Genomic DNA, 27577 nt, shown 5'->3' with positions numbered 1-27577 from the left:
AATAATTTATGTGAATGTTTTTTTCGCACATCTTTGATTTAATACTATTATTAAATTTTTGATTTAATAATATAATACTTTTTCATTTTATTTATCAACATCAATGTAAAATAGCAAATAATAATCGCTCGATAATAATCAATTTTCCACATTATTAATATTCAACACAATTTGCGAAATCATGGTATTTGAATATGAGATCAATTTCTAGGAGCTCTTTAACGAAGCTTATTTTATTCATTGAAGAGTCGAAAGGCGCTGCTGAATTGCGCGCTAATTGTATTAATTGCGAAATTTTTGTAGCATCCATTAAGAACAGAAATTTTTCCAATCTCTTCACGCAGTCCTTTCTTGTATTCTTGATCTACATATTTGATTCGAGAAAAGGTGACACCGAGATATTATTTTTAATTGCGTCGCGCGATATATTATCGCACTTTTATCATCGCAATCTTCCGCGATTAATACGATAGAGCAAATTGCAATCAGAAAAACGCGCCTGTATCGTAACGACCGAACAGCACCCCCGTTATGCGTTTAAATGCACGCGACGGTATGCATAATGCAGCTATACTTCGATCGATAAGTCGACGAGTTAGTGCGGCTTGCACGGAGACCTTCGGATCGCAGAGAGATTATCTTAAAGCGGTGATAACGAGCTGTTCTTTCATCGAAAGGAAGTATGTTAATTCTTGTTCATATACAAAGATGAGAGTGAAGAGAGTAAAACGGGAAAAATTTTGAATTTCTCGGTCCGTAAAAATGCTATATTTACGAGAAAGCTTCAAGATTAATTAGATAGATCCACTGTAACTTTCTCCTCCAATTTTTTCTCCAATTCTTATTAAGTCGAGCAAAGAGAAAATGATTTTTATAACATTATCATAAATGTAATTATGTATAAATTATGTAAAAAAAATTCATATTGATGACATATGAACTTTATTAGTTGACGATTAGAAAAGATTGAATTTTTTTTCTTATCAAAAATTAAACAAATAATTTAAAAAATTGATGATAAAATACACAATAAAATATAACAAAGAAGATTTTCTACATATTTTTGATGAATTTTTGTTTTGGATTGGAACATAATCGAGCATCGTTTTTTTGAAAAATTGAAATTTTAATTATTTTACATTTTCTTTTTTATTTACTCAAATAAAATTTAAACATTCACTTTCCCTTTTGATCGTTTTTGTCTACATATATATTGTCTTTTATGAATATATAAAACATTTATAATTTATATATATTTATATATTTATCTTATATAAAATGTGAAATATATTGTTACTTATATGTATACGTATACTATTACTTATGAACATATCCTATTAATTATACTATCGAGTTATACTATATAATTATATTATATTACATAGTAATGTTTAATTATATAATAACATTTAATTATATTATATAACAATAGATAGTATTATATATATTGATAAATATTATTACCTTGTTTTATCGTGTAATAACGAAGAAATTCGTCAAAGTGTACAGTTTGTGTAACAGTATGTTGCTTGCGTTAAAGCAGTAAAAATTACTTCATTCTATGTGTGATTTTTAACTATAATTAATTTTTAATATGAGTGATATCATAGTAAAAAAAGTTATTCAGCTCAATGATATTATGATTGTATTCTAGGAAGATAATACATCCTACATAAATTTAATTGTTGTAAAACTTAAAAAGGTCGAAAAATGTATCAAATTATTAAAACTATAATTACATTAGTGAAAATATGTTATATATCACTCTTTGTTTGATGAATGTTCTTGTAGATTTTTAAAAAAGTAATAATTAAAGATAAAAATAAATAATTAAAGATATGCACAGTCTTGGAATACGTTGAATATCTCTTTAAGTTTGTTATAAACAAATATTATGAAAGTTATGTTAGTTATATAAGAATAATATTAAATACCAATTTTTAATCCAAGACCGTAAACCAAAACTCACAAAATGTATAATTCTACATTATGTACATTTTTATTATGTAAGATGTGATATTTTAAAAAGTGCTAGAAAAGGTAATAATTATTTATTTCATCAAAGCAAATCCCACTAATTCACTCTCCACGTTAAACTCAGTGTAGTAACGGCCAATAAACGGAACGCCTAAAATCCACTCGAATTTAAACCAGGCAATTCCACGAAACCTGCTTGTACATATTGTATAGGTTTCATTGTATAGGGCCTGTGCAGAATTAAATATGCAATGTAAACTTCTCGTATATATGTATATGTATATTTAATTAAATAATTTACCTATAGCACTCACCTGAACGACGTAATCTTTACCAGTAAGATCGAATGCCACATTATCCAAAATAAAACTGATTGTAGGTAACTCAGAAATTCGACTGCAGTTCACCTTTAAACACAAAAGGTATAATATAATATAAATATAATACATAAATAAATTAATAATTAATAATATTTAATAAACATATTAAATACGTTAAACCATAACGGGAATTAATGTTGTTCCATAGAAGTTTCTGTTTCATTTGAACGTACTTAATATTTATTTTTTTCGCTATATCAACATTTTATAATTTTTTTAAAGGCTGTATGTGGTTTATGGTAGATATGATCGTTTACTTACTCTTTCCTGTCCATTAACATTAAAAGTTCCAATAAATTTATTAATATATGTGATATCTGATATTGGTCCACTTATATCCGAACTACCTGTATCAGCAATAGCTAGGCAGCCTTCCTCGCACAGAATGTGATCGTTTATAATGACTCTGCAAAAAATAACGTTAATAATTAGTTGAAACATGATTAACGTAATTTAAAAAATAACGTACGTATCCATGTTAAATTGCCATTGTTCTTTGTGAAGAATAGAAAGATATGTGAAATCGCCCTCGTAATGATCAGGATCGGAACCACCCAATATAAACTCACCACCTGTTTCGTTTGAAGAGTCTCTGCACAAATCGCATAATTTTATATCATAATACGTGTATGTACGTGTACGTGTGTGTGTGTATGTTCGTGTAATAATTAAGATAAAATTATATATAATTAATACACAAATATAAATAATACTTTTATTTAAAAGATTATAATAATTTATAAATAATAAATTTAATGTATATTAATATTAAAATAAATATAAATATACATACAGGTATAATTTTATATATATATATATATATATATATATATATTTATATTTATATTTAAATTTATATTTATTAAAAACTCTTGTTTAGAGATATGTATTGTTCATAAGTAGAAAATATATGTACCCATATAGATATGTACCTATATAGATAAAAGCTGAAAATGGATGATGACACTAAACCTTGTTTAATCATATTGTCGAAAATAGGTGTTATTCCTTGGATAGATAGATCGAGATAACCCAGCCCCACGACACCATCATAGGGTAAAAATTCAAAAATATCTGTCACGCTAGTGATTTCTGTAAATGTTTGATTCTCAATAGTGAGGCCGGCAATCTATAATAAAATTGATAATGAAATAATATATCCTTATCGGCAAATGAAAAAAAATGATTGTTTAAGAAATGTTTAAAGTAAATTTATAGTTGTAAATGAATTGGATTCTTCAATGATGACTCACATTCACTGTATCAGTAGATAGGAACCCACTTACATTTAAAGAGAAGTATGATAAATGAATCTTAGTACCATTTGCTATATATGTGCTGGATTTTCTGCTATCATATCGATCATGTGTTACTATAAAACATATTCAGTAATATCACAAATTAAAAATATTAGAAATATTAAAAAACAGAGATATTGTATTATTAATCTATAATAAAAATACAACATTCTTTTATACATCATTACATATGTATATATAAATGTGTTTGTCGAATTAACTTTTGAATCATTTTTATTTGTCGAAGTTTGTTTGCGAGAATGAATAAATTGATTAAAGTAATTTACGCAAATTCCGAAGATTGCTTTTGTAATAAAAAATTTACATCATAAATATTAAATATTAAATTAGTAAATGATGTGTTCAACTTTTCATATATTCCAAGATTATAATTAAAAAATATGATTGTAGATGAAATATATTTTCAATGAACATTTTGTTTTATTTATTATTAACCATTTTGTTCAGTAAAGATTTTCTTTAATACTTATAAGCAATCTTAATAAATATAATATGTGTGAACACACACATACACGCATATATATATATATATATATATATATATATATAATAAAATGTTAAATATATGATACTATATGCAGTGTTTTATTAATTTGCAATTAAATAGATAGATATATTCTTTGATAAAAAATAATGTCAAAAAGTCTAAAATATTATTTTCGCGATTCTTAAAGAAGAAATAGAATAAGAAATATTAATATAATAAAAGAAATAGAATAAGAAATATTAATATAATAAAAGAAATATATTGAATAAAATTCACTTTATTGCTCGTCAGAACGATATACATATATGTCGGTGATCCGCGATATTATGCATGCTTACATGTTGGGCGCGCGATTATGTTCGCGGGTTTATGTTTGTGAAAGACGGCAATGATTAAATGCAATTTATTCAATAACTTTTTTTATACTAAATATTCGCAAAAATAATTCAAAACTTTCAACTTGTTTCTCATGAAAAAATATAACTTTGTAATTAGTGGTTGCAAATTAAATATATATATATATATATATATATATATATATATATATGCGCGCGCGCGCGCGCGCGTGTGTGTGTGTGTGTGTGTGCATTGTTGCGTAAATATATATAAGCTAGTTAATAATATATATATATATATATATATATATATATATATATAACAAACAAATTACTTACAACAAGCATCGATGTTGCATTTTCTAGACGGTATCCAAAGATTTGCGGAACCAGTATCAAATACTACTTTAAATTCTTGCGGCGGATTTCCAACGGTAATATTGCCATAGTATACAAGGTTTTGGAAATTAGACAAAAGTACTGAAGGAAGATTATCACTTGAATGATTATCACTTGAAAGAATTTCTTGCAAATTGATGTCATGTAATTCCGAAAGGTTATAATATTGTAGATTGGAATCCATTTTGTCCGAGAACGGAATTCTTGAAATAATATAAAGAACATTCTGTGATATATATATATATATATATATATATATATATATTGTTTTTAAATTATTTCTTTGTATAAAATTACATGCAAAATTTATGTTAACTAAAAATCAATGTTTGTTAATGTAGAATGACTTTATTTATATAAGACTGGATCACAAATTAAATATTACTTTAAGATATATATAAGATATATATACAATAAAAAATACATAATTTACAAAAAGTCATCGAGAGTTAATAAATGTTATTACTAATATATTTATATTTAAATTTATAATGTATTTATATTGTAAATAACTTATATAGTTGATTTCTGAGATATTTAATTTTTTATAAATTTTTATGACTTTAATATTTGTCCTATTAAGAGGAAATATCTGCAAGTCATGTCAAATGTAAATATTCATTTGATACATATATATAACTTGCAAAATATATTATCAAATATATGTATCATATATATGTATCATATATTTTGCAAGTTTATATATATATATATATATATATATATACATATTTACATAATATATATATTTATATAAAAACAAAAATCAACTGTGCCCTATTAAAAATAGGATACAGAGAATGTCAAAAAAACAAATAATACAAAGCAACTCGTTATACCTATAAGCGATTTCCTAACGCGTGAAAAAATAGTATACAATTATATTGTTTCGATGACCTCACGATATTTACGTTAACGGTCGCTGTTTAAATGTAGACAAAAGCAAAATGGACAAAAACAAACGTTACGAAACAACAAAGAGAGTCACTTGTTCAAAAATATTCTTTTCTTATCTACTGTTTGACTAATAAATAAAAATATACGTTTTAACCAAATTTTTATCTAATTTGTATTGAAACATTAATTGCATTTGCACAAGCCACGCGTTTAATCCAAGAAACGGCGATTACGAGAAAAAAAATCGATCTCTATAATTTCGATTTTTATTATGCTAATATACAATACAATAAAATATGTACTGACCTGTATATTTGAGCGTGGATCGTCATAAAGAGCGCCGCCATTATCACAAATAGGCGAAACATACTTCTGAATTTATTTACTACTAAAGTTTCGATTTGTGAAAATTTGAACGAGTTTCTTTCGACACGTTCTTTATGACCGGATACACAGAAAATAAAGTGTTGTCGCTTACTAACACTGGTCTTGACGCTGATCGGTATTCAATAACGCTTTATATATATATGATCGTGAGTGCCCCTATATTGAATGCTTAAACGAGGAGAGAACGCGCGAACATTCGAAAAATCTTGATAGATTTCGATCAATTTAATTTAAATATATAATGTTTTGCATCTTTTTGATCGTGTATCTTTAATTAAGAACATATAAAATTTATTCACATATAAAATTTATACATTTAAATATCGATCAATATTATTATTGATAAATATTATTATTGTTTTATCGTGTAATAATGTAAAAATTCGTCAAAGTGTACAGTTTGTGTAATAGTATGTCTGCTTTCGTTAAAGCAGTACAAATTATTTCATTCTATGCGACATTTAATTATAATTAATTTTTAATATGAGTGATATTATAGTAAAAAAAGTTACTCAGCTTAATGATATTATGATTGTATTCTAGAAAGATAATACATCCTACATAAACTTAATTGTTGTAAAACTTAAAGAAGTCGACAAACTGTATCGAACTATTAAAACTATAATTACATGTGAAAATATATGTCATATATCACTCTTTGTTTGATGAACGTTTTCGTAGATTTTTGAGAAAGTAATAATTAAAGATAAAAATAAATAATTAAAGATATGCACAGTCTTCGAATACGTTTAAGTATCTCGTTAAGTTTGTTATGAACAAATATTATGAAAGTTATGTTAATTATATAAGAATAATATTTAATATCAATTTTTAATCCAAGACCGTGCAAAACTCACAAAATGTACATAATTGATTATTATGTACAAACATTTTTATTATGTAAGTTGTATATTTTAATAAGTGCTAGAAGAAGTAATAATTGTTTATTTCGCCAAAGCAAATCCTACTCGATCATTCTTCATATCAAACTCAGTGTAGTAACGGCCAATAAATGGAACGCCTAAAATCCAATTGAATTCAAAGAAGTCAATTCCTAAAAAGCTGCTTACACATGTAGTATTACCTTTATGTTGAAACTGTACAGAATTAAATATAAAATGTAAACTTCTCTTATATATATTTAAATAATTTAAAATATATACCTATTGCACTCACCTGAATGATGTAATCTTTACCAATAAGATTGAATACCTTATCACCCAAAATAAAACGGATTGTAGGTAACTCAGAAATTCGACTGCAGTTCACCTTTAAACGAAAAAGGTAATATAATACATAAATAAATTAATAATTAATAATATTTAATAAACACATTAAATCGGTCAATCAAAAGATGGATTAATGTCGTTGTTCCATAGAAGTATATGTTTTACTTGAACGTACCTAATATTTATTTTTGTAGCTATTATCAATTTGTTTTTTTTTTCATGCAGGCTACGTGTTTGGTGAAACACATGATCGTTTACTTACTCTTTCGTCTCCATCAACATTAATAGTTCCAATAAGTTTATTAATTTTTGTAATATCTGATTTTGGTCCACATATATGCGAAGCACCTGTATCAGCGATAGCTTGACAGCTTTCCACGCACAGAATGTGATCATTTATTATGATGCTGCAAAAAAGTAACGTTAATAATTTGTTGAAACATGATTAATGTAATTTAAAAAATAACGTACTTATCCATGGTAAATTGCCAGAATCCTTTGCGAGTAACAGGAATATATGTGAAATTGCCGTCGTAATGAGCAGGATCGGAACCACCCAATATAAACTCACCACCTAACTCGGCTGAAGAGTCTCTGCACACAAATTGCATAATTTTATCGTAATATGTGTATGTACGTGTGCGTGTGTGTGTATGTTCGTGTAATAATTAAGATAAAATTATGTATAATTAATACACACATATAAATAATACTTTTATTTAAGAGATTATAATAATTTATAAATAATAAATTTAATGTGTGTTAATATTAAAATAAATATAATATAATATAAATATAATATACATACAGATATAATTATATATATATATATATATATATATATATATACTTATATATTTATATTTGTATTTATATTTATATTTATATTTATTAAAAACTCTTGTTTAGAGATATGTATTGTTCATAAGTAGAGAAGATGTACCTATTTAGATAAAAGCTGAAAATGGGTGATGACACTAAGCCTTGTTTAATCATGTTGTCGAAAATATTCGTTACTCCATTGACAGACATGTTGGAATAACTCAGGCCCAAGAAACCATCATATTCTGCAGCAGCAAATGCTTTTACCTTTGACACGTTAGTCACTTCTGCAAATGTTTGATTCTGAACATTAAGGCCGGCAACCTATAATGAAATTGGTAATGAAATAATATATCCTTATTGCCGGACGAAAAAAATATGATTGTTTAAGAAATGTTTAAAGTAAGTTTATAGTTGTAAATGAATTGGATTCTTTAATGATGACTTACATTCACTGTATCGGTAGATAGGAATCCACTTACATTTATAGCGATGTATGGTAAATGAATCTTAGTATCATTTACTATATATGTGCTGGATTTTCTGCTATCATATTGATTATGTCTTACTATAAAGCATATTCAGTAATATCATAAATTAACAATATTAGAAAAATTTTTAAAAATAGAGATATCGCCTTATTAATCTACAATAAATGTACAACATCCTTTTATAGATTTTCATATGTATGTATAAATGTGTCTATCAAACTATTGAATCATTTTTATTTGTCAAAGCTTGTTTGTATCTTCAGAAAGTGAATAAACTGATTAAATTAATTTATGCAAATTCCAAAGTTTGCTTTTGTAATAAAAAATTTACACCATAAAATATTAAATTCGTATCTGTTTTGTTCAACTTTTTAAATATTCCAAGATTATAATTGAAAAATATGATTGTAGTAAACAACAACTTATATATAGTATATATATGTATATATGTATATATATAACTTTATAATATTGAATATTTCAATGAACATTTTATTTTACTTAATATTAACCATTTTATTCAGTAAAGATTTTCTTTAATGCTTATAAGCAATCTTAATAAATGTAATATGTGTGAACGCACACACATATATATATAATAAAATATTAAATATATGATATTATACATGCGGTGTTTAATTAAATCGAACCAATTAAATAGATATATTCATTGATAAAACATATGTCAGAAAGTCGAAAATATTATTTTCGTGATATTTAACGAAGGAATATAGAATAAGAAATATTAATATAATAAAAGAAATATTGAATAAAACTTCACTTTATTGCCATTCGTCAGAACGATATACATATATGTCTGTAATCCGCGCAATCGATGTTATATATAATTATATATTATTCAGCGCGTGATTCGCGGGTTTATGTTCGTGGAGGACGGCACTGATTAAATGCTATTTATTCAGTAACTTTTTTTGTACTAAGTACTCGCAAAAATAATTCAAAACTTTCAATTTGTTTCCCATGAAAAAAATATAAGTTTGTAATTAGTGGTTGCAAATTAAAATATATATATATATATATATATATATATATATATATATATATGCGCGTGTGTGTGTATTGTTGCGTAAATCTATATACAAATAAATTACTTACAACAAGCAGTAATGTTGCATTTTTTAGACAGTATCCAAAGATCAGAGGAACCAGTATCAAATATTACTGTAAATTCTTGCGGCGGAATCCCAATGGTAATATTGCCATAGTATTGTATGTTTAGGAAATTAGACAAAACTACTGAAGGAAGATTATTACTTAACGAAGGAACGTCTTGCAAGCCGATGTCAACTTTTTTCAAAGATTGCCGAGTGGGATCCATTTTGTGCAACGGAATTCTTGAAATAATATAAAGAACATTCTGTGATACATACATACATATATATATATATATATATATATATATATATATATAAATGCAACATGTATCAAATGAATATTTCCATTTGATGTGACTTGCAAATATTTCTACTTAATAGGACAAATATAAGTCATAAAAATTTACATAAATTTAAACATCTTCATCAAATCAACTATGTAACTTACATATTTACAATATAAATACATTATGCATTTAAAGATATCAATAACATTTATTAACTCTCAATGACTTTCCTAAATTATACATGATTTTCATATTACATATATATCTTTAAAGTAATATTTAATTTGTAATCCAGTCTTATATAAATAAAGTCATTCTAACTTAACGGACATTGATTTTTAGTTAGCAAAAATTTATTTTTTGCAACAAGTCTATAATTTTACACAAGGAAATAATTTAAAAATAAGTAACTGTATCTATTATTAAAACTAGGATACAGTGAACGTCAAGTAAACAAATAATACAAAGCAACTCATTACACCTATGTACCTATATAGAGTTGATCTGCTAACGCGTAAAAAAATAATTTATTGTATAATTAGATGTTTTGATGACCTCCAATCACGATATTTATGCTAACGGTCATCATTTAAATGTAGATAAAAGCAAGATGAACAAAAGCGAAAGAACAAAGAGAGAGAATCACTTTTTCAAAAATATTCTTTTTTATTTTTACTCTTTGACTAATAAATAAAATATATGTTTTGACCAAAGAAATTTCATCCAATTTGTATTGAAACATTAATTGCATTTGCACAAGTCACGCGTTTAATCCAAGAAATCGTATGCGACAAGAAAAAAATTGATATCTACAACTTCGATATTTATCAATGTATATAGTATAATAAAATATATACTGACCTGTGCAATTGCGCGTCCGTCGTCACAAAAAGCGCCATCACAAAAAGGTGAAACATATTTCCGAATTTATTCTCTACTGAAGTCTCAGTTCGAAAATTTGAGTTGAAAAGAAACGATGAGTTTCTTTCTATACTGACCGGATACACAGAAAAATGAAGTGTTGTTGCTTACTAACATTGCTCTTGACACTGATCGGTATTCGATAACGCTTTATATATATGATCGCGAATGCCCCTATGAACGGGGAGAGAATGCGCGAAATATTTGAAAAACTTTGATAGATTTCCATCAATCAATTTAATTTAAATATATAATATTTTGCATCTTTATAATCCTTTATTCTTAATTAAGAACGTTTATTTACATAAATTCACGATTAATAATAAAAAACAATTCTTTCGAAAGAATACATTGTTTATATCGACTAGACAGACAATCATGTATCATTAAGTTTGCAATAAATAATTTGCAAAATGTAGTATTTAATTAATTAACATTTTTTTATCTAATTCTGTGCGGATAAATTATATATTATGCAATTATTAATAATGCGTGTTTATTAAATTTTATAATTAGCGTGAAATATTTTTTATCAAAAGTGCAAAATTTAATCGAAGTAAATTTGATTGCAGTATTGAAATGATTCGAAATAAAAAAATTATATATAAGACGAAATTGATAAATTTTACATTATATTCCAACAATTCTTGCATTCTAGTTACAGTTATAGTTCAAATAAATTTTTTTAAATAGAACTTTATGATTTTTTTTACATATTTCTTTAACCAATCTAAAAGTCAATTTGCAAAAATGTTATTTTAAAATCCACAAAATGTATATATATAATTTAAAAATTGTGTATATCTGTTACCGTATTTTACAATAAATTGTACAATATTTTATAAATTTTTTATTTTTTGCAAATCTTGTTTTAAATTTTTTATATGTAAAATGATTATAAAAGAATTAATATAGATGCATCAATATAAAAAATAAAATTTTAATTTAATATCAATATAAAAAAAATTGTTATTAATTCGATTCAATTTAAATAATAAATGCGCATTTTATTTTTTTTTAATTTTAAAATTACAGCTCAACTGCGCGAGATACATGCTCTGTACATTTAGGAGATAAATTTCATGAGCATAGTTATCAATAAAATATTTCGCATCAAAATACATATGTAAATTAATACACAATTATATCGAGGAAAATCGAATTATATTGTATGATATATATAAGTATTAAATAGATATTATCTCATGCATGTCACATGTAACTAACTATATGGAATATACATCGCGTTTCATTACATTTTATAATCCGGGCATCGTGGACAATGTCGCGATAACGTTAATATTCAATTACTCCGCGAAAAGATAACCACAGGATAAAATATCCTCCGCAGGATATTATCGTATCGCGTTGTTTACAGCACGCGCCGCAGTATTTTACCGCGTCGGAGTTACATCGCAGCCCCTCATTAGCGAAGCGAAATTACTCGGATTCGATTATCTTCCGTAACGCAGTAGCGGAAGCGCGCAGTGCAACATCATCGATAACACTTTATTTTACAGATACGCGCGACGTTTTACCCGATTGCTTTTAACGATTGGTGATCAATCGGCCGGACGATTTCGCAGTTTCGGCTTCCGGAATCGCAACCGAGCAACCTGTATCGAACTGTCTGGCTGCCGCCACCTAACTCTACCCTCCTCGCTCGCCGGCCGGCTGACCGGTCTGCGTAGACAAGGGGATAGATAAAATCGGTATTACGTTTAGGGACACGCACGTGCAAACCTATTAACGAACGCACGCTCACGCATCCAAGCGCGCGCGGGCGCTGCTATAACTCACGCACGGGACACGCATACAGAAACACCGACAATCACCGTGATTTACGTGATGCCGTGCTACTACGTTCCCCTCCCCCCCCTCCATGCTCCGACACTTAAATTTCGTGCCATTCTATTAACCTCTGCACATCCCCGTACGTTGCTATGAAATTTTGCAAAATGACCCGATATATTTTCCGTTATGGAAACATTTACATTTCCTACCTTTAAATTTGATGATCTGTAATCTTTGATTCGGTAATACATAATGAAGCATTGATTTAATGCTTTAGAATATGGTATCATAATTCTAGAGCTGCAAAATGTTTTATGTCGAAAAAGCCGCTCCTCTCTCTATTAAATTTTTTTTACATTTTAATAAAATTTTAATGCAACACTCATCCCACTAAAACCTGAGAGGCAAAAAATATTTTTTTTCAGTTTTTTCTCTCTCATATTATATTTCAATAAATTTTCTAATATTTCAATAAATTTTATAATATTTGCCTATAAAAGTTTTAATTAATAAATCATTTTCTAGGCATGTATTGATTCTTTATTATGCTCTCGAATATAAATTTTAAAATATCCAATTTTAATTCAGTTCTAACAAAGTCTCCTTTTCAATCAATTTTAACAAAAAAAAATTGATCATATAGAATTAGTAAATAATATATCTTTAAATAGTTTTGAAAAATCAAATAATAAATTTAAAACGATTATTTATTATATTTTAATCATATACGAAATGTTTTTATTACATTGTTTTTTTATTATTTACTTATTATTATTATTACTATTATTATTATTTTTTTTTTATTTTTATTATTATTATTATTAATAAAATCAGATATTCCATTTCTAATCAAAATATGCCATTTAATAGCGCTGCAATTTTAAATATACTTTAATTGCAATAAAAACCGATATTAGATTTACTCTATTCTTAGATCTCGACGGAAGTACCAAACTATTAGAACGAAAAACAGCTCATCTGAGCAATCCACTTTTTAACGAGCGCTTCAATTAAACGATAGGGACGTTAACGATATTTTAATTGATAAAATTTTGCAAACGCTGGTAGATCGCTGTAGCAAGGACACAAATTTCCAATTTTCGCTGTCGCGAGATGGCGAAAAAGTTTAATTGCCGGCGTCTCGCCAAAGTTGTTCGCGCGAAACTTTTTAAAGCATTTCCGGTCGACTTGAACCGTTTTGTCAGCTCTTGTGAGAAAAATTGAACTACGACTTTGCGAGAAAATATTGGCAAAAGGATATTATTTTAAGAATGTTTTATAATACAATTTGGCTACAATGTTATAATTTTATTACACTAAATCGAAAGGGATTAGGCTAATTTTATTACAATATCATAATTTTAATCTTTTATATACGTAAAACATAATCATAATATTCTGTCTATACATTAATTCTTTAGAAAATAATGCAAGAATTTTTATTCGCGCCTACATCATATTTATTTCTCTAATGAATATAAATTAGATACATAAACGATACACTTCTCACACACGAGATGATGTTATATCACTCTCTCGTATCTCTTTCTTACGCGCGTACTTTATAGAGTTAATCTTACTCTTACATTGATTCAGTATCATTATCATCGCTAATCTTGCTGAGAAATTTTCTGTTCGACCTTCTGTTCATTACGAAAAAACAGATTGTATCGCTAAATAAACCCATCCAAGACGTTTCATCACGAATACGCAATCTAAACGAAAGAACGTTCTGATATCGGATCGTTCGTTGCATGAAATGACGTTTGTCCTGTCAAGATACCGACGCATGCAAGCGAAAATATGGCTGTATATTTTCTCCCAGATTTTCTACCCAGAGAGATGCTTCTCAGAAATATCTTACAGGATCTACACTTAGTCATGCAGCATATTTCAGATCGCATCAATTCTCTCTCTGTCTCTCTCTCTCTCTTTCTCTCTAATTTTCTTAGTAAATTTTCCGTTATTTTCTCGATATTCAAAACGAAAAATTTCTATGTAGATTGCAAATATTTCTTTTGATTTTTTGGATATATCATAAAGAATATTTACGGGTTTATTTATGATCACATTCGTAATAAAATTGTTGGTACGCTAAAGCGAATATTAGAAAAAATAAATAAATGATAAAAAATGTAAATTACTTGTTATAAAACTTTAGAAATATTTAAAAGCATTTCCAAAAATAATGCCTTCATCTTTTAATTTGCGGTTTATTTACATGACTTGTTTTGAACATATATTATGTATTGTTATTATTTACATTTTAATCAAACTTTGTATCTCAAATATTTGAATTCTTTACATTTGTCTTTGAATTTTTTATTGCTATTATATTATTTCTGAGCCAGTGAAAATAAATATACACACATTTTCAAAATATTTAATACACTACGAGTATTCTTTACAACAAGAAATATAATTAGCAATAGGAAAATTTAATTTTTTTTATCAAAATCGAGATATCATATACGAATATGATTTCCCTAAAATTTTAAGAAAATTTCAAAATGAATAGAGAGATTAATATCGAGTCTTCAATTCGCACGTCATTTGGTAATAAATCAGTAGTACAATTCATCCCTATAAACAAGATAATATTACGCACGTAACCGTGGCAGTTTCGACGCGATGGTGGGATGAAAGCACGTGGTTCACCCTCTCGCTAGTACAACGCGCCGAAGTTCGCCGTAGAATAAAGAAGGAAGCGCGTGCTGGTGGTTGAATAAGGTCGTGCAAGAGTGGGGAGCATGACGCGCGGCTGCGCGCGCATCCGAGTCACGCTGCCGCCGGTGCCGCGTGGTCGGACAACTTCAGTAACGCCGAAGCCTCTGAACGGAGAGGTCACGTTCATCGAGCGTCCGACCGGCACGACACTTTTCTTTGTTGTACGGCTAAATTCTCTCCGAATTTCGACTGCCTCGATCACTTTAGTTCGCGTCGCGAGATGATATAACGATTAGGTTAGGTTATAATATAACAAGTGCGAAATTGTTTGCAGAAACATTTGTTTGTCCGGCGTGACTCACGCGGCGAATTTCGAATCTTCCCCCCGTGATTAAAGTGGATTGACTGACTGAACGTGTCAAGTGTCTCTCGAAAAGGTGCGACGAATGCGAGTTAAATCGCGAGGCTCGCAGACTCCCGAAATCATGAGAGCGTTCTTTCGTTGCGTCGCGTTCGTCGTGACGATCGCGGCCACCGTCACATCAGAGCCCAACGACCTGACCAAGTCGCAGATGACGATCCTCAAGTGCTGCCGACAGGGCGAGGAATTGCGAGGATCGGATGACAACGGATTACCGCGCTGCGAGCAAACGTCGAACGAGTGGAAGCCGTTGATTTACTCGCCGATGGGACAGAGTTTCGTCGAGACTCTGCCCGACGAGTGGCACGTCATCGACGGCCGAAGACCGGAATGCGATGATCGTTCGGAGCTGATCCACGTGCCCTACCGGAAAGCCAACCCGTTCATCCTGCTCGTCGACGGGAACGTGGTACTCGAGATCGACGACAGCAACAAAATTCCCACCAGCCACTATTGCGCCGATTCGAACGCGCTGCTTGTGTGCATGCAGAGGAAATCGACGAGCAATCATGCCGCCGCGACGATGAGACCGCGAGTGCGGCGATGCTGCGGCGAGAACGCCACTTTCCACGAACACGGGTGAGTCTCGTTAGTTTCGTCACTTTGTTGACAGACGATGTCAAATGAACGAATATATCAGGATTAACTTAGGTTAAGTCCAAGTAAGACGCAAATCTGCAAGGATTCTGTTATCAAGGTCGTTTGAAATTGACTTTGAGATTAGCGGGATGTTTTTCGAATACATAAACAAGTTCCTTGGAGCAAATACGTAGTATCACGATCGTGTAATAAGATTGTAATATCGCTGCAATACAGGATATTAAGATTGTAATAAGGTTATAATATTGCCCGCAAATAAGATAGTAGATTACGCAGATAGCGAGGCTTCGACTTAACTATTTTGTAGTAACTTGTTTATTTACCGGGTCTCTTACAAGAAATACGTGCCTGATCTTGACGTTTGCGAAACGTTTTTGGTTTTATTTGATTTTATTTTGTTTAAAAATCTATATATTTATTTGATTTTATGATTTATTTGATTTTATTTTGTTTAAAAATCTATATCTTTTGAAATTATATTTAATTAATTGATTTTATGATTTATTTGATTTTATTTTGTTTAAAAATCTATATCTTTTGAAATTATATTTAATTAATCTAAAAATATACTATTTAGAAAATAGCATATTATACAGAAAATAGTTAATTATAACATATGATTGTTCAGAATATATGTTCAATTATTTTTTATTCATTCATTTCTATATCCTTTCATTTTTTTAACACTGAGAGTTTAAAATTCTCACAAGAAGCCTTTTGTATTTTACAGAAATACTTGCGTTCATTTAAAAGAGACCGAGAATGCACCGCCCCTCCTGCCGAACGCGTCCTCCGTTGTCGAGATCGTGGCGGGATTTCCTACCTGCCCGAAATCCGACAACTTCACGATCCTAGGAGAGACGAAGGATGCCGTATTGCAGCCTGATGGCGGTCTGGAAATAAACGGCGTCGTTTTACCTACCGGCCAGTTTTGTGTTGAAAGAATCAAGGAACTAAACCAGATAGCCAAGGTGTTTGCCTGTCCGGAACATGCACCACAAAGGTTGGTACATTAAGATTAAGAATGTCGTGCACGCGCGCGCGTCATGATACGTTCGTTCTTGTTGAACCTTTTGTTTCTCCGATGTTGCAACGTGATCTACAAATAAAGATAATCAAATCTTCGTTGAAATAATCACGATGATAAACTGTAAGCTTGCTTTTAAAACTTTTTAGTCTTCAAACGGACGCATATAAAAGTTTTAAATAATTGAAAGATCCTTTATCTTTAGAGATAAGATTTTATTTTTCCGGTAATGGATATTTTTTCGTTATTTTTTACTGCATGTGTATCATGATTAGGGTTGCCAACCGTCCGGTTTGGACTGTCAGGTTTTTAGGACTCTTGTCCGGTGTCCAGTTGACAAGTCAAACCGGACACTGGACATTTCGAAAATTGTCTTAAAAACAATATTGTAGGAAAGAAGTGAGAGAGAAAGAAAAAAGAGAGGGAGAGAGAAAGAGAGGGAAAGAGAGAAAGTTTCTTATCAAATTTTGTATTTATAAATAATGTAGTTTTATGTTTACTATTTCTGTCCGATTAGAGTTTGTTCCAAAGACGAAATGTCTGGTAATTTAGATGTTTGGATTTGATAACCCTAATCATATTGATTTTATGTGTTTATATTAATTAATGTAATTATATATATTTATATTAATTATAGTAATTATTTTTGTATAATTAATTTAAAAAAAGATATAAATAATATAAAAGGATAGTAAAAAAAAGAGCAAGCAATAATATAATAAATAATATTCCTTTATTTCTTGACAGAAAAATCTGAAAAAGCAAATTCTATATAATAAACTATAATAAATCTTTTTCACACTTTTCAATTACTATTATTAATATTGTTTTTCATGTTGTGCTACAACAATATATTCCAAAGGTGTGCTGTTCTACATAATTGATAACGCGATATCAAACGTAAATAGCAAGAAATCGATAATCGATTCCTCCATTATGCAACATCAATCCTCTGTTGTTCTTGTTTGCTCGATCATCATTCATTCATCTAATCTCTCGCAAAGAATAAAGTCGAGTCGCGTGATCGACGGTCAAGTCATTCGGCTCGCTTTAAATCTCTAAGCACGATTCGACTTTTTGCCCTGCTAAGTATCGCCTGCTCCGATCTGAATTTATCGCACGGCTTAATTGCGCGTTCGATAGGTGATTGCGCTAGAGATAAACGGCGGTATTTCTACGTCATTCCTGACGATATGTCGAGAAAAAGTCGGCTTCCATACACACTTTCACTTCTCCTCTTAATCCTTTCGAAGTATTTCTAGGTCACGTGTGCTCGGTCCCACGTCATCCAAGATTCCATGAAAACGTTCTCACAACTCCATACTCCGTTTCCGCGCATCAGAACGATGAGCGATAAAAATACTTGTGCTCAGATGATGTTATGTAAGGGCCTCGTCTGAAAAAATGATTTGATCAGATATAAGAGTGATATATTTTCATTATATGAAGAAAAAGAAATTGATAATCACTGTTTTATTTTAATCTAATCGATTTAAATCCTAATATTTTTCGATAGAACTTTTTTTTAAGATGCTTTCTAAAATTCTTAGCAAAAAAGTGAAACGTGAAATTATATATCTTTATATAAATATCACACCTAAATTAGCAATATACAAATATTCCACGTTGCATGACGTAATTTACGTCAGATTCAAACGTTTACGATTCCTATATGACGTATGACGTAAGATAGGGTTAGAAGATCTCATTTACCGAGACATTTCATTAAGATTAAGGATGAGCTGTGATTGACGGACGTCGTTGATAGTAAGAGATTCGAGAGTTTCCATTCGCTCTGGACAGAGACAATGTCATGTAATTTCGCGTATATATAATATAATACAATAATATAGAGCGAACGTATCGTTACCGTAAAGTATACAAATACACTCTCGTGTTTATTTCCCGGATTCAAAGTCTCGATCCATGTCGACGTGGCGTTTGCGAAATTGCTGGGAGAATATACGGCAGTTTGCAAAAGTTTAATCGCCGGTAGGTGTACAAAGTAACATTGGAAATGCGATTAACGCGTCTGTGCAGAACCAATTTTGTAGAAAGTTGCGTACCTACGTCTGTATTTCGTTCGCATTCTACATATTTACGTTTGTACGGACACAAATACGGGCCGGCCGATCGTTGACATTCCATTTCCCGTGAAAAATTTACTCGCCAACGCACAACTCCGAACGCCAATCAATGGAACAAAACACGACCGGATGCTATCGGTTTTTTGCATTCATGTATAGTAATAGTGAGTTATTGTGACTTTTCTTAAAATTGAATTCAATCAATCTTTAACGATGTATGAACAAAAGCGTGTGTCACTTACATCTGAAACACGAAATAATTAAATAAATTTCGCGATAAATCATGCTTATTTTTCCTATTATTTTTTTAAAAAATATATATTTATATAAATATATTACTGTACATAAATATTTTATTCCTGCAATACATAAATTACTGTAAACAAGATATACCTATTTTACGAGAAAGAGATACATGTATTTTTTCAAAATTTATTGAGATAACTTTATTGCATGTAAATCTTTGTTTTATGGAAATTACTATAAGGACAACTGAGTGAAGTTTATGGAAATTTTAGAGATACTAGCTTTATGATTTTTTTCATCTGATATATTAATACATACACGATATAACACACGCATATTGGTGCATGTCGAAACCACCGTAAACGATTTTGAAAACGGAAATTTATCCTAAATGCAATTATATCGAGAGATCGTTAGTTGCGGTGAAAAATTGTTTCATCTGAATCTTTTAGGAATCTTAATTAAAAACGGACGTAACGATCATCGATAACGCGGTATTATTTCCATTATATAGGACCAATCGAATATCTGGCTCACTGCCGACCGCTGGCAGTGAGCCAATCGGACAATTGCCGATGTGACGCCGATAAAACTGCCCGAATTTAATTAATCCGCCCAGCGCGAAAAATAACTAATAGCGCCATAATTTGTCTTTTTCTTCCGTGGCTTTTTGCCTGCGGATAGGGAGAAATATCGACAGTATGCCGAGTTTTAAATAATGTATGATAACCTTTCTTTATGCGTGTGCTGCTGTATGTATCAAAAAATTACTTGCAATATAAACTAGAAAAGTATAATTTACGGAAAAAAAACATTTTCTTGAAAATATGTGTACATTTTTTTTATTCAACAACAAAAGCTGTTATTTTTGCGTAAATTAATGCTATTAATTGTTATTACTATTATAATTGTTGTAAGTTATTATTATTGCGAAATTTATTAATAAATTACATGTTGTGTTTGGGGATTGTCTCTAATTATTACATAAACTCAATTGTGTTCATTTGGGCTTTCCATTAATACATGAACACATAATAAAGCAATATTATAGTGATTCTAATTAAATAATTTTCCGTTATTTAATATGTATATTAATCTATATGCATTTATGTACATGCAATGATATAATAATATCTATGTACATGCTATGATATAATAATATTGCATTATCGGACCTCTGCAAATAAATATCTAAAATTTAAATTAAATAGGAAGGATTATATATACATAGACGGAGAAAACCGTGTGTTTTACTGATTTATATGCATATGTAAAATATCATAGTAATCTAGAATACAATAATCAACAAATATTTTTAAACATATAAAAAATGTTTAAAGATTAAAATGTCTTTTACACAATTTTCATATTTGAAAGAAGTATCTTTTATAAAAAGATTTAGATTACGATTGTACCTTTTTTAAGATTATTAGCTTTTAAATTAATTAATGTATTCTCTTCTTGAATAGACTTAGATAACAGCCAGTATAAGATACGCCTAAAAAATAACGTCCTTACGAATTTTTCAGACCTGCAGTGCGTACGACGGACATCAGATTCACCCTATATCCTGTGGGCTTCATTATTAGCGCCGTCTTCCTGGCCGCCACCTTGGCAGCAGGTTGGCTATTACCTGCCTCTCATCACGTCTTGCACTGGCGCTGCCAGACTCATCATGTCGCCTGCCTGATGATGGGCGATATTCTCATGGCTATCATTCAGCTCGCTGGGGATTCCCTTCATGGTGCAAGCTGCAAGGCGCTTGGTGAGTTTTTATTATTACTGCCTTGTTAATTTTTTCATAACCATTTCTCTTACTTCTCTAAAATCGCTTCAAGCGATATAATGACAGTAATTTTAGTTTTAATGCCACAAGAACGCCATAGAAAATGTGAACAGAAGTAAATATTTTACATATCTTTTTTTTCTACAGAATAAGATTGCATTAATCATGCAATTTTTTATGTGTTATTTCCGGATAAAAAAATACATGCAAAATTAATAATTGAAATTTCTAATCTGAGTTTAAGAGAAAAACGTTTCGAGTTTTTAAATTTTGTATTTTATGTTATTTACATTTTTAAAAGTGACTCGTATTGTTTTAAATAAACATAAGTCATTTCCGTGAACACATACACACACACAAAAGTGTTATTATTCTATAAAATTCTGAACTCATCAGAATTACTAAATTGCGCTGCTGAACTCATCAGAATTATTAAATTGCGCTGCTGAACTCTCATCGGAATTACTAAATTACTAAATTAAATTCTATTTTTATTTTAACACACTGCGTTTCGATTCCATAAAGCAATTCGTGATGTTTTAGAATATAACATGAGAAACGTTGTTGGAATTCTTCACAATAAATACATTTAATAGCCGTATAAACGGAAAAACGAGCAGTTTATTGTTTATCGAACCGTAACGATCGATTAATTTGTTTCTTTTATTTACATCCATCGATACAAATCGGCAGCGACGCAACTCGAATTAAACGAGATTAAAAAGTAATCGAATCTTCGCGATGAACGAGAGAGTATTAAAACGTAACGAAGAGAGCAATGATTTCAATGATCCCGGAAAATTGACGAGCGCAAAAAGCAATATCTACTTTTTTTATTGCAATAACTTGCACGATCTCGCCTTTTGTTGTTCCGGTGAATTTACTGTTCTATCGATCGACGTAAGAGCTTTCGAGCTTGCGAGAAAAGGGAACGCGATGTCGATTATACGCATCAATGTAGCTGGCGTAACTGAATGCACAGATGGAATACGAATTCGACCGACGATCGGGGCCGGCTTTATTTGCCGGCCCGTCCCCGAAACTCCGGAGGTAATTATTCGGATAATCGTAGTAATCCCTCGCAAAGCTCCGCTTCTCTCGGTTCGTTCCGATCGCGAGAATCGATTAGTGCGTACATCCGTGTGAGTCCGGCTTCTCCGCGTTGTAATGGCGCGCAGCGGCTCTCATTTGCATAAAGAATCGATTACACGGATTTCACCGGGATGTTTTTCCTATCCCGATTCGCGTTTAACCATTTGTTCTTACAAATTGACCGTAAGTCGAAGATTACTGTCACTCGCGTGACTCACACGTGGACACTTTCATATTTCAAGAACGATGATATTTTTTAAATGTTTTCTAAATAAAGTTTCATAAGAATCCAAGAAATAGGTAATTTAAATACGAGAAAATCAATTATAATTATATTTTTAACAGAATAATTATCGTCTCACTATATCCGGTGCAATTTCATATTCGGAATAAACTTATGATCGCTTCGAATCGAAATAGAAGCGTTTACAATTTGAGATAATAGTCATGATTAAAACCAGTTACCGGGTTCATAGACCTTGGGTCTATGAAATCCGAAGAAAGGAGAAAGTGGAACGTGGCAGAGAGTTGCTGACCCACAATCTCTCTCTCTATTTAACAACTTTTTCTTCATTCAAGTCTCACGTAGCATATTTCGTTTTCTTGTGAAAGAATTTTTCTATTTTCGATATATATAATTATATATATAATTATATTAATTTTGAATTTCCACGGCCATTAATGGATTCTTTTAATGTTGAAAATTCGACATTTTATACGCACGATCGAATAATCGACATTATTAGAATTTCGTGGGATTTTCATTACACATGTTGCGAACAAAAAACCGATTACATCGCAACAATTTTACGTAACGTACAAAAATTGTTTCATAAAACGTAAAATTAAATTTATCGAGTTGTCGATATGGACGTTCCCCCGATCGATGATTCGCCACAATCGCATTTCTTGCTGTTGGAATGAAACAACTATTTCCGCTCGCCGGAGTCGATTGAATCGATAAAATAACGTTTTTATTGTTACGTTACGACATTACGGAGAATCGTGTTCTCCTCCTCGTGTCCTTGCGTGTGTCTTGCAGTCTGAATTCGCAGATATTATGCGCACGTATTATGCGTATCCCATTACGGTGACGGATGTAGCAGTGTTACGATGCGAAGTTACGTTGCGTAGCAAAAGATAGGAATTCCAGCGTGCCGTACGCAGCGGGAAGTATAACGGTAACTAGATTCTTTTTATTGCGAAACAAAGTTCCTCCCCGCGCTTATTGTTTCGCGGGAAGCGCGTGAGAGAAACCGTTCGCCGATGCGTTCATGCATCGTACGGCCTTCGATCGACAGGAAAATATCGAACGAAACGTGGAATGCACCGCAATGCAATTTTGAAGCATGCTGAATTCCGCAGTGGGAGTTCACGCTCGTAGCATTTGCCACGATGCAAAAATGCGATAAATGCAAAATGCTTCGTGCATTTAGTTGCACATTCTTTTTTTTTATCCATGTATATCGAAATAATCTCTAATTGCGCGCGCGTGTGTGTGCGTGTGTGTCTGTATGTGTACACAATATTTAAATCATTTATATCAAATTAAAATTTTCTCGTGCACAATTTTCGTGCATGCTCTCGTATAAATTATAATTGGTAATAACGTTATTTATGTTATTTTATTAGAGGATTGAATATAATTGAGCATAATTCGATATCACATAAGAATTAAGCTGAGTACATCGCATTTGAATTATCGAGAATGATGGAGAATTGTATGCTATCATAAAATGATGCGAATGTACCAATCAATCTTGATGTTGTCATAGAAATAAATACATATTCTACATTCCGTTCTCATGGCACGCAACCTTTATAATTTATATTTCTATATCAACATTCGTAATTCAAGTACATTATGCATTTCGATTATTATATATGTTAAGCCGCATTTGAATTATATTATAAAGCTCATCTCTTTTTTCTGTATTAAATTTTGAATATATTTGCATCAGAAATTTCGTATAACACAGTTTTGCATTTACAGTATGTAACATACAAGTCCGAAGATCAGATTACTCGTTACGTAATAATAATATTTCAATTAATATAATAATCTATATTATTATGCTAAATCTCAAGAAAGTTTATTTTTCGTTGAGATATAGAGCAATATAATTTTATAAAACGTGTTTACAGTTAGTAGTTGTGCGAATGCGAACGCGATGTAATGCGACCTTCGACGATTACTGTCGTATGCTTGTCCTTTCTAATTGAATCCATCTGCAATCGTGTCTGTCCGGTTGTTTAACATCCAACATGCTCGTATTACGTATATCATCGATTTTGCCCTCGTTATTTCAATGATCTACAAAGCGAGAATAGTGCGTAAAAAAAAACTCTGAAGCGTCTATTTCGAGCCTTTTTCTCCTGATCCTTCTCGCGGTGCAACATCTCCTTGGAAAACATCAAGGATGGGGACCCTCATACCGTGACTTTGGCTTTGACCGAGAACTCTAATGTCGCTCAGACGTTGGGCGCCCATTTAAGGAGAAAACGCGCTGCCGTAACGTCGCTTGAATAAGGGACGAGAAAGTAAATCAAAGCCTCGTTGCCTTTTCGAGGCGCTGTATACCGCGATATATGCTGATTTGAGAGACGAAACGTGAAAGAGGATTTTGCCTTGATTGGCAGGAAATTTCTGCTTTTGAGAAATCTGCTATTCATGCAAAATCATTTAGGCGAAATAATACCACATAGTAATATTACGGCAAATCCTACATTTTACCAAGTATATAATATTTTATATAAAGGAAATATTTGAATAATTCATACACACACACACACACACACACACACACACACACACACCTATATATATATTAATTTATTATTATTATTTATATATAATTTATAGATGAAAGATGTAAATAAAAAATTGGAAAATGCAACAGATTGATGGATTCTTAAATTTATATATATATATATATATATATATATATATATATATATATATATATAATATTTTTCTAATATTTCTAATATTTTTTCTTCTTTTTTGTCCGGTAATTTAAAGATCCGCGTAATTTAAGAATCCATCAATCTGTTGCATTTTCCAATTTTTTATTTACATCTTTCAATCTGTTGACATGCTCATATTTCTTATTTTATCGAATAACTCGAGGAGAAATCTACTTACCGCGTTTTTTTATTCGCTGCATGAAGAAGCTATATCTATAATTTCCGACCAGAGGAAAGAAACCGTTGCTATCTTCGGGATTAATGACGGTAAAAAACTAATGCTCATCTCGACGTCACGAAGTCACGAAATGTTTTGTTCTCAAAATGGATGCGTGTTCTCGTTTCCTCATTTAAAGAATCCCTTCAATCTTTCATCAGATATATTTATATCTATCAGATGTTTGTTAGATATATATGAGGACTTTTTTGCGTTTAGGGATCTTGAAAGTACATTTTAGGATATATGTTCTTCACTCTCAGGATCTTAAAATTTTTGATATACAACATCCAGATTCTGACATTAATTTTAATAAGCTAAACAAATATTTACTTGTCCTGAAATATGAGCAAATAGGAATATTATGTGTCAAATAAACAATAAATATCTCAAAAGTTAAGACTTTTCATTCTATAGATTTTTCAAAATTTTATTTTCAATCTGAGATTAAGATATTAAGTAAAGAAACAGAAAAGACTGACAAAATTACATTTATATTAAAATATACTTGTTTAATGATATAAATATAATTTTTAGTTTTCTCTTTTTGTTCGTATAAATCATATTAATTATTATTTAATTATTGTTTTATTAATTATTAATTATTATTGTTTCATTGTTAATTATAATTGTTATTGAATTAAAAGTTAAACTCAAATAGTTTATCGCTGGATACTATAAAATTTATTTATATTACGTTTATGGTTGTGCAAGTATTCAAATTTTAACTTGGAAAATTTTTTTTAATATTCTAATTGTAAGTAGCGGAAAATGATTAAATCTTAAGTTGCTATTTTGCAATATATTCTTGCCGGAAAACTCATACTATAAAACTATTGTAACTGTAATTTCTGCACAAGCTAACCATTAACAATGAACTCTTTATAATTAACTGTTATGAAAAATGTATGCACAGAAACGCGTGAGAGCAATGCACTGTGTGTAAATAAACGGATTACATTTTTTCTTAAACATAACCAATGATGTAAATATATTCAAAAGTTCGAAAAACTAATTTTATAACTAGGATGTGATAATACCTCACATCGTTCAAAAGCAAAATTCTAACTCGATGATAGATTCGAAAGATGGGTTATTTTTATCAATCGATGAGTAAGACTAATATTTATTCATAGATGCGGTTGTAGAACATGAATCTTTGGCTTTCTTCGAAAACTTTGTATACCAAGAGAGAAACGTCACTGAGGAACTATCTAGAACTATCGTAATCTTTGCCCTACTTTATCTAAAACGAAAAGAGAGATATCTCTTTCACCTAATTCAGAAACGCATCATAAGGATGAACGATATCAGTTATTAAAACCTTTTAATATTATTTACGATAAAATCATCGGGTCGTTTATCATCTGAATAAATGTGTAAAGTAATTGTCATGTTTTTTATAAACGCTTTAAGCACTTTATTTAATCAGATAAACAGCTATTTTGTATTTTATTTTTACAACGAATAAATTTTTATCTTCTTATAGAGGAAACTTTACAAATGACGAATGACATAAGGAGTCAGCGTATATACTTTCTTGCCGAATGTACTTGACTATAAATAGGGGGAGAATCGCTTGTAAAAAGTCAATGAGTTGCTCTCTGTCTCGTGCGCTCTCTGCACA

The 27577-nt window shown here is 30.2% G+C and overlaps 3 protein-coding genes across 4 annotated transcripts in view; 1 reads left to right on the top strand and 2 right to left on the bottom strand.

The window, feature by feature from the left end:
• Nucleotides 1-1797: 1797 nt before the first annotated feature.
• Nucleotides 1798-6299, bottom strand: LOC105254126 (lysosomal aspartic protease-like). Its single transcript, XM_025414474.1, has 8 exons — nt 6101-6299; nt 4838-5100; nt 3611-3729; nt 3290-3486; nt 2827-2949; nt 2619-2763; nt 2292-2384; nt 1798-2207 (listed from the first exon to the last, which is right to left on the bottom strand). The coding sequence occupies exons 1-8, from the start codon at nt 6160-6162 to the stop codon at nt 2052-2054; spliced, it is 1158 nt and encodes a 385-aa protein (XP_025270259.1). The 5' UTR covers nt 6163-6299; the 3' UTR covers nt 1798-2051.
• A 731-nt stretch (nt 6300-7030) lies between these two features.
• Nucleotides 7031-11168, bottom strand: LOC105254125 (lysosomal aspartic protease-like). 2 transcript variants are annotated; one of them, XM_025414473.1, is made up of 9 exons: nt 10987-11168; nt 9840-10078; nt 8682-8800; nt 8354-8556; nt 7882-8004; nt 7673-7817; nt 7358-7450; nt 7266-7278; nt 7102-7202 (listed from the first exon to the last, which is right to left on the bottom strand). In XM_025414473.1, the coding sequence occupies exons 1-9, from the start codon at nt 11040-11042 to the stop codon at nt 7126-7128; spliced, it is 1068 nt and encodes a 355-aa protein (XP_025270258.1). In that variant the 5' UTR covers nt 11043-11168; the 3' UTR covers nt 7102-7125. The 2 variants fall into 2 exon arrangements, with proteins under 2 accessions (XP_025270256.1, XP_025270258.1); XM_025414471.1 differs by having other exon boundaries at nt 7031-7278.
• A 4507-nt stretch (nt 11169-15675) lies between these two features.
• Nucleotides 15676-27577, top strand: part of LOC105254124 (probable G-protein coupled receptor Mth-like 1) — a 167601-nt gene continuing 155699 nt past the window's right edge. Inside the window, exons 1-3 of the mRNA XM_025414441.1 lie at nt 15676-16507; nt 17259-17531; nt 21418-21653. Of these exons, the coding sequence (XP_025270226.1) occupies nt 15954-16507; nt 17259-17531; nt 21418-21653 (1063 nt within the window). The 5' untranslated portion in view covers nt 15676-15953. The remainder of the gene's footprint in view (nt 16508-17258; nt 17532-21417; nt 21654-27577) is intronic.

This window comes from Camponotus floridanus, unplaced genomic scaffold (assembly GCF_003227725.1).
Source record: "Camponotus floridanus strain SB8 unplaced genomic scaffold, Cflo_v7.5 scaffold80, whole genome shotgun sequence".
In the NCBI taxonomy this organism is placed as follows: Eukaryota; Metazoa; Arthropoda; class Insecta; order Hymenoptera; family Formicidae; genus Camponotus; species Camponotus floridanus.
The sequence above is the reverse complement of the archived record's forward strand: the minus strand, read 5'-3'. Positions and strand labels throughout refer to the sequence as shown.

Excerpts from the sequence above, each read along its gene's own strand:
- LOC105254126 (XM_025414474.1), bottom strand. The coding sequence starts at position 6,162 with ATGTTTCGCCTATTTGTGATAATGGCGGCGCTCTTTATGACGATCCAC. Across the intron at positions 5,101-6,100 it reads ATCCACGCTCAAATATACAG|AATTCCGTTCTCGGACAAAA; the intron begins GTCAGTACATAT and ends TATTATTTCAAG. Across the intron at positions 2,208-2,291 it reads GTAAAGATTACGTCGTTCAG|GCCCTATACAATGAAACCTA; the intron begins GTGAGTGCTATA and ends AATTCTGCACAG.
- LOC105254125 (XM_025414471.1), bottom strand. The coding sequence starts at position 11,042 with ATGTTTCACCTTTTTGTGATGGCGCTTTTTGTGACGACGGACGCGCAA. Across the intron at positions 8,005-8,353 it reads TTCAGCTTTTATCTAAATAG|AGACTCTTCAGCCGAGTTAG; the intron begins GTACATCTTCTC and ends ATTTGTGTGCAG. Across the intron at positions 7,279-7,357 it reads GTAAAGATTACATCATTCAG|TTTCAACATAAAGGTAATAC; the intron begins GTGAGTGCAATA and ends AATTCTGTACAG.